Source organism: Anas platyrhynchos, chromosome 1 (assembly GCF_047663525.1).
Source record: "Anas platyrhynchos isolate ZD024472 breed Pekin duck chromosome 1, IASCAAS_PekinDuck_T2T, whole genome shotgun sequence".
Classification (NCBI taxonomy): domain Eukaryota; kingdom Metazoa; phylum Chordata; class Aves; order Anseriformes; family Anatidae; genus Anas; species Anas platyrhynchos.
Genome location: NC_092587.1, coordinates 45019373 through 45028021, shown reverse-complemented (window position 1 = coordinate 45028021; position 8649 = coordinate 45019373). Strand labels below are relative to the sequence as shown.

The following is an 8649-nucleotide window of genomic DNA, read 5'->3' as shown; positions in this document are numbered from 1 at the left end:
TGATTCATTTGACTCCAGACAACACGCAGGCTTGATGAGGCTGCATTTCCACAGGAGTTTCCATTAAATGCTTCTACACAGCAGGAAAGGTGTGCTGTCATCACAAATTCGTGTCGAGTTAGAATGGTTTGCCTCTTTCAGCCACTTTGTGTTTTGAAAACAAAGTGCATTTCACTTACAGCCACTTCCACTGCTTGTTCAAACAGCATCACCCTTAATGCACCTCTGCATCTGTCTGCCCATGGGCCCAGCAGCACCAGATATAAATGCTCGGGCTGGGAAGGGAGTGGTGGGCCCACACGAGCAGGGAGCCCATCCAGATGGGGGCAAATAGTGAGCAGGAGCTGCAGCCTGCGTTCCCCTTCCTGCCGAAAGGACTCGTAAATGTTTAATAAACTTCTTGCCCTTGCCGTAGGTGAGGTCCTGCTAATGAAGTGGCGTGGCCTGAGGACAGGTATTGTGTCCGTTACTATAGCACCACCTTGCACACTTCTCAGTGTGAAAGAGGAGGGGAGGGAGGGAGGCAGGCACAGAGGATGAGTCCTGGCAAGGCGGTGTGAGGTCCGCCCGTGGTGCAGCAGCAGCAGCAGCATCCTGCCCAGGGACAGCAGGGACAGCAGCCCTCAGCAGTGCCTCCTGCTCGCCCGCCGCAGCCGCTGGACCAGCTGCCTGCGTACAGGTGCCCGACCCTGCACGGATGCACGGCAAAGCTGCTGCAAGTGTGCTGCTGAGTCTCTGAGCACGTCCCAGGGGTTTCACACCAGGGCTCTTCCCGACTGACTTGCTGGCTTGGGAAGATCTGTGTTCTTTTTTTCTTTTCTTTTTTTTTTTCTTTTCCATGCTCCTTTCTTGAGCAACTGGTTGGTATCTGCAGAGGTCACGAAGGGGACCGGCACAGACTCCTGAGTCTGGCATCAGGAAATATGACAGCAGAAGCGAATGCTTGTTAATATAAGGGATTTACTGAAGAAGGAAGACAAAATGCCTTTCAAAGGGTTCAGTTCACTGAAGGAAAGATTTTTTAACCCAGGAAAGGAAGAGGTGAAGAACACCATTAGTGACTCGCTGGGAAATCTGCGAAGGTAAAATCCTATAGAAAACTCCCAGAGGGATCCCCTGGTTACATTTATTAAAGATAAATGAAATATAGAAAAATATCTAAATATAAAACAGGGTTGCAAAATTAATCTCTGAGTCCAGATAGTGAGAGATACCTTGCTGCAAGACAGAAGATTAAAAGCAGCAGTGTTACACCAGCATGTGGCTATAGATGATAGAATATTTATATTAAAGCAAAGAAGACGTGAAAATAAGTTATAAAATATTGTTTTAATATTACAAGAAACATGAAAAAGTGTTTTAATTTAACAACAAAAAAAAAAGTTTTAAATAATTAAATGTGAATTGTTCTTTTTTAGCTTGCATGAAAAAGCTAATGATTTAATGGGAATTAACATTCCAAAATTATGCCACTCTTGAAATGAGAGTAACGTCCCTAAATTACAAGGACATTTTAGAAGATCTTGTTCTGAATCAGTAAGAGAAATTATACGAAGCAGATCTGTATATGTGTGTATTTATTGAGACTAACACATTAGAAAGAAAAAGAAGCAGTTGTTTGCAAAAAGATTAAAGATTTTTATCTTAATCTGACACTTTATGAAAAAACAAACAAATATATATTTTTTGATGAATGAAAGTAAGATGCAACAAATACCAAGTTTCATAAAGGGATGGAGATTGTTCATTTAAATGGAAGATTGTTTCAATTAGTAATGGCCACTGACAACATTTACTTGCGTAATGGATAGCTGACAGCTGGAGAGTTCAGTGCCATTTCTTGCATGTTTCATGTGAAGTGTTTTAAAACTTTGGAAGGAGCAGGACAGTATTTTAATTATACATCTTTTTAGTGTTTGAATTGCATTTGCTTTTATATGTATCCTGTTATTTTCTTTTGGGAATGTTATTTTGAGTCAAGATGCAGCTCCTGGCACATCTGAACATGCATTTGATCACAAGAAAATATACAATAATTTGCATGTATTGCATTACAGCATGCATGTGCAAGTAAACAAGAATGTACACTTTTATGGAAGTTATTATTATGCACCATTACCTTGCCAGTTACACTGTTCCTACGCCATGTGAACAAAGTATCTGTGTTCCACAGAGCTTCAACTTAACTTTTCTTCATTTACAATATTATAGATGAAGTCTGACATTTTGCTTTTTTTGACTTTTAAGATATTCTATGGTGATTCAAGGAATGTTTTTCTTTCAAAACAGCAAACTAAGTCATTTATTCAATCATAAATTCTCATTGCTGTGGGCTCTGTTGGTCAATTTGAACAAATGCATACAGGCTTTCTATTTAGTGATTATATAATGTGGCAGTACAAAGGGTTTGCTATGTGGATATGGCATGCATGCTTTGGATTATCTGGGTTACTTTTTTCTTGCAGCTGGGTATCAAGGATATCATGCTGGCTCCTATGTAGATGATAGTACTGGTACCCAACTTCATCAATGTTGCTGTTGAATCAAAACAGAACAAATCTGAGCTGAGATACAAGAAAGTTTGCTGGACTTCATTATTTTCTGTTTTAAATATCTGAATGTCAGTGCCTTTCCTAGGTGTACTATTTTGTGGGTGCTGCAAAACACGAGTCTCCCCACAGGTTACCTCAGGGTAGCTGGCACCTGGTGAGGAGGCAAAGGGGGCAGAGATGGAGAGACCTGAGAGGCAACCTTTCTCTGGGCTGTTGCCAGCAGTTTCATTTGCAAGATCTCAGAAGAAGATCCATTTGTTGCTAGAGTACCACCAGATAATAAATACACCAGCTGCAACAAATACACCAGATGTTTCAGAAAATAAATAGAAACATACAAAATTATATTTTATGCAACATAGGGCTTGTTCTTAATTAGTTAAATACAGTGGGGTAGAAAACAAACCAACCAACCAAACAAACAAAAAAAACCCACAATTTGGATGAATCAAGGCTTGGGTGAATAATGTCAGTCAGAGCTGGGGCTCTGCAAACCTGAATAAGTTTCCCAGAAAGGAAACCTCTTTTTCCTGCAGCTCTTCTTGACAGGTAGGAACACTTTGGGCCTTGTTTGTACTTAGTGTATGCAAAGAAAAAATAATGAATTCAAGTAAAATCTTAGTTTCTGCCTCTCCTGAGGATTACAGGAGTCCTTAACCAGCCAGCAGCAACTGGGGGCTTACCAATGAAGTTGGGAGTGACTAAGTGTGTTTACTTCCCAATAATATCATTGTTAATAAGAAAAGTAATATGGGCTATGCCCACAGCACAGCTGTACGTAGTCTGGGTTCTACTAGGTATAGCTCTGACTCCTGCAGACCTTCTTTAATGAATTAAACTGCCCAACCTGCTAAAACTGCAACCTGAAGCTGGATGAATTACCCTTGAGTCGGACAGGGCTCCTCTGCCTGCTCTGTATCATAGTCTTGGTCTTCTCAACGTTTTCCTTTGCACAGAAGTACAGAAAGTGTAATGCACCACAGAACAAGCAACACCATGAATACAGTGTGGGGTGCCCTGAGTCCGTTTTGTGAGGCCCCTTGTACAAAGGTGTTAACACAAGGGCACACTATGCATGTGCAGTGCCGCAGCACCTGTGGGGCATGCATCCATTGCATTGAGGCTGTGCTGGGAAGGCACCGGGATTGTGCCCTGAAGAGTGAGATTGCAATGCCTGAGAGATGCAGTAGTCCCATCATGTGTAAATGCTTGAAACATGCCATGAGTTTCATGCAAATATAACACAGAAGTCAGCTTCACAGGTCCCATGCACCAAGCGACTTAAGAGTGTTTGCCAATCTGCCCTGGGATATTGTATGAATACAACTGGATTTGCTATAGAAAATTATCACCTGGGCAATCCCCACAGAGCAGATGAAATCTCAGAAGATTGTATTTGCTTTTGGATAAATAATATTTTTTCAATAGTCAGTGAATAGGCTTCTACATCAGGATCATCAATAATTGTTGCATGTGGTGACTGTTGTTGGTTATGTAGGTGTGAGGTTTGAACACCTACAGATGCTGCTGCCCGTAAAAGCCTGTACTATCTGGTAAAAGTCATTTGGGAATGCATTCTAACACATTGGCAGGTATTAACATTATTAAAATTTGCCTGTTTTTATAGAATGTGTGTTGTTTTAATCAAATGAAATGGAATGTTGTAGTTCTATTACACTTACACAGTTTGAAGAAATGACTAATTGCTATGCTAAACTGAATAAATACAAACTGGTAGATGTGTATGTGTTCTGTTATTATTATTATTACTGATTTGAATTTTAAAAATTTATTTCATACTTCCAAAACTCCGTATATGCCAGAGTAAAGCCATTCAAATAGAAAAGAAAAGAATGTCAGCTGGAGAAATTTCAAATACAGTAGTTATGAAATTTGGGCATGGGACATGGATGCTGGTATCTTCAAATAGTCAAGCTTTTCTTACTTATTGAGTGTTGGATGTTTGATGAAAAGAGCAGAGTGATGTCAAGACTAAACATATTCCCATGCAGCAAAATACTCTCCAGTGTTAGTCAGATAATTAAAGCAGCTTTCTTCTAAATTATTGGTGTATAACAAGTGAAAACTTCAGTGACACTACCAAAATATATGTATCAATCTTTTTGTGGATTTGACATACCTTCATTATGTATCTACAGTGTTTAATAAAATAGGACCAAAAAGCAAGGTTAAACACTGGCTCCATGATTGCTTGTACCGCTAATGTTTCACCCCATCTCTATTTTTGGATTGCTATTGCAAAATCATTTTCTCTGAGAGAAATCTTCCACAGAGGGGTTAATGTTAAGCTTTGAGGGTACAAAATATTCTGTGAATATTTGGGGTCACGAGTTAGTCCTCAACCTGCTTTTATTAATGAGTAGTTGAATACAATAGCAAAACAATTAATTTCACTGCAGAAACAATGTTGGACCATAGTGCTAGTCCTCCTGGCTCATCACTTCTAACAGTGAATTTGGAGAAGAAGGATGTTTTCATGCCTATGTGAAGTGACAGCCAGCTGAAAATGTCCAGATAGGAACAGATGTTTTGGCTTCACATGATGTGTCTAATCTTTGCCAGCTGCCCAAAATAATGCAGAAATTAACGTTTAATTTCTCTCATATAAATGGTGTGGTAAAGGTATGAAAAATTGAGGAATTGTGCTTTGATTTAATTAATTCAGTAACTTAGATTATGCTAGAGTAAGATAGTAAACTTATTTTGTTTGTTAATAATTCTTTTGAGATAACAACAGCTCTAAAAATAATTATTCAATTGTCTTTTCACTTCCTGAGGCTTTTATTTTTGAACTTTTATTCAGTGTACACCTACTGATATGAGCACACTGAGCAAGGAATATATGGTGTCTTGTTTTTTTAAGTGCCTGACTACATTACTCTCTGTACTCTCATTTCACTAACAATGCTGTCTCCCTGCCAATGAATCATAAGATCTCAATCACCTTCAATAACACCATAGTCATATCACATTTCCTGTGTTACCTTGCTTTAATGCAAACTCCAGCTTACAAAGAACTGATTTAACTTAGAAGTTAGTACTGCTTTGAGCAAGGGGTTAAATCAAATAACCCCCAGAGATCCCTTCTGGCCTAGACACCCTGGTTCTAGTGCTTGTTAGACATGTAAACTGATGGACTGTAATATGCTTTTTTTTTGTTGCTAAGAGTAAGGCTACAGTAGCAGTTTTATGGTACAAATTAAAAAGAAGCAATATAGCAAATGATGCACACCTTAGCATGTAGCTATAAAGCCTAGAAATACTGAAAAAATACGGGAAAATTCATACCGGAAAGATATGTTTAAATTCACAGGAAACACCCCAAGAAGCCATATATACAATTTATATTTGCAAAACCTTTAATTTAGGATACTATCCAGTAAGTTATGGGCAGTACATTAGACTTAAAGCAATTGGAGTGATTAATCAAAAGCTGTGATTAAACCAAAATCGTTCTCCTGAAAGAGCCAACCAACTACTGTGTAGATCAGCCAGGTGCAGCCCATCCATATATGCTTTGGCAACATTCTTTAATAGCTGATTATTATATGGAAAATTGAAGTCCATTGGATTTCAAATACATTTCAGGCCAGATGTGTGAAAAAAGGAAATAAGTTACTCCTTATCAGAAAGGAGTGAATTTAATCATTTCATCATCTTATACAGCAAGATGGGCTTCTTTTATATTGAGTATCTGTTCATATTTCCCTAGTAGCGTGAGCAACTCCATGGCATACACAAAAGGAGCTGGATCATGCGCTCATTGCTTCACAGCAAAACCAAAGCTGAAAGGCTTCCAAACGTAACGCCCATCAAGATTTGGGGCTACTCTTTAGTGAACACTTAACCTTAAGCTCATGGGAAGTGTTCAGTGGGCTTTTCATGTACTCAGAGTTAACCATGTGCTTCAATATTTCAGCATGTTAGAAATCCCTTATTTTGCATTTAAAACAAAAGCATGAGAAGTTAATGTTAGGAAAGAAGTATTTATCTCCAGTCTAATAGTGTGTTTTCAGTTCCTTCTGATCTCATCTTTCTTACCAGAGACATTCCCTGTTCATATAGCACAGGATGTTAGTATCTCCAATCAGATTGGGAGATCAAATTAATTTTTAATTGCACTACCACAGGAAAAACTTCCATAAGTGCAGGAAATAGTGATGGGCAACAGCTGTACTGATGAGACCATTTGCCTCTTCAGCCACGGCTCCTGCTTTGGCTGATGGCAGCAGCTGTTTGCCCCCCATGGGGTCCTCCATTTCACTGCTGGTGGTGCAGTGCCATAGGGAGAACATTTGCTCCTATTCCCAAGTAAATGGGAGGGCCCCTGTCCCTGGCTCTTTCCTCCCTATTTCCCCCAGTCTCACTGCAGTGTCCGCACTAAATCTGCTCCCAGGCAAAGCTCTTTCAGCCTCTTCTGCTGAGGGGTGGTCAGTTTTGCTGAGGGGGAATCAACAGACCAGAAAGTCACTTAATCTTTAGATTTTTTTGAGTGTTAAATACTTTAAAGAAAAGGTTGGGTTTTGTAATGAGTTAAAGTCTCGTGGTGAGTGGATGTTTCAGAGCAGAGGAAAACTTGGTGTCAAATCCCTCCAGGCAGAAAAAGCCTGGACCTGGCTCTTCCACACCTTCAATAGGTGCCTTGGGGCCTGAGCCTCAGCCCCTCTGCAGCTTAGCCCTGATGTTTGTCTCACAGGTCAAAACAAACTCACAGCAAGTTTGGGGCTGAGAAAAATAAATAAACAAATAACACCATGCTTTGTGCTGTATTTGCCCTTTCCTTGAAACCTACTGACAGCTCTGCTTAGTGGATCTAATTAGAAGTTATAATTTTTTTTTTAATTTTTTTTTTCCATATGTATATGTTCCTAACAACCAGCAGGATTCATCACAACAGAACTCAATACACCTCTCATGATCATTCTCATGAACATCCTGCAAGCATTTTTGTAGCTAGCTGTTCAGCCAAGTGTCTATTGCTTAGAAACTTCAGTGTTTGTTGGTGAAAAAACATGCAGGCTGTGCCAACCTTTCAAAGTCTGACCAGCTTTAACTCATTACAGTACCAAGAGGCAAACACCTCAGACAGAGGTGATTTAGCAGCTGACTGCAGCACCTACCATCTATATTCTACTGTGTTTACATTTTCATTTTCTCTTGCTTCTTTCGTCTAGGAAAATTGATGGCACCAACGTAGAGGAGGATCACATTGAGCTGACAGAAGAGGGGCGGCCTGTGCAGGCCAGTGCCCGCAGGCCAGCCCTGTGTAACTGCTACTGCTGCGGACTGCCCAAGCGCTACATCATTGCCATCATGAGCGGCCTGGGCTTTTGCATTTCATTCGGGATTAGGTGCAACCTGGGCGTTGCCATTGTAGAAATGGTGAACAATAGCACTGTTTATGTCAATGGTAAACCAGAGCTGCAGGTGAGAAACCATCCTCCTTTCCCTGTTGTGACCAGGCCCCGTTGAAGAATCATTGAAGTGCCACATATCAAAGTACTGTATATGTATATGTATAGGTTAAAAATGTAGACAGGGAGACACGTGAGTCTGGATTCCTATACAAGTGCACGTGCTTAACCCCTATTTAGGTCTCTAAGACACACTGAAAGTCTGTAAGGTCTGAGCATTTGCAATGTCACACAGAGTGTAAGTAACAGAAACGAGAGCTGAGTTGGCTTGTATGTTCATCAGGTCCCCAATCTTTTTGTCACAGACAAATTTTGTTGCATTGACAGAAGCTTCTACTGTTCACTGTCTCTCAGGGAAATGCACCCTGATGCCACTACAGAAGGAATGATCAACGGCTGTACGTAGTGCTGGGCACACTCTATTCAGATTAGTGGATGACTTTCAAGACCTTAAAGTAGTCATTTGGCAATCTGGCAACAGGTTTTATGGGTTTTTGACAGTGGATTGTTGTCTAGAAGTATTTGGAATTAGGTGGCAAGCTATTTCAAATTTGCAGTAGATTCATAGGTTCATAGCAGATGCCTACAAACTTTTAAAAATGCACCCAAGAAAATGTAGATTCAAAGCATATCTCTGTTTCTCCATTCCTGCTTTGTTTCAG

At 40.1% G+C, this 8649-nt stretch overlaps 1 protein-coding gene across 1 annotated transcript in view; it reads left to right on the top strand.

Moving 5' to 3' along the window:
- Positions 1 to 506: 506 nt before the first annotated feature.
- The window catches only part of SLC17A8 (solute carrier family 17 member 8), a 28954-nt gene continuing 20811 nt past the window's right edge, over positions 507 to 8649 (top strand). Inside the window, exons 1-2 of the mRNA XM_005024537.6 lie at positions 507 to 1082; positions 7748 to 8000. Coding sequence (XP_005024594.5) covers positions 940 to 1082; positions 7748 to 8000 — 396 coding nt within the window. The 5' untranslated portion in view covers positions 507 to 939. The remainder of the gene's footprint in view (positions 1083 to 7747; positions 8001 to 8649) is intronic.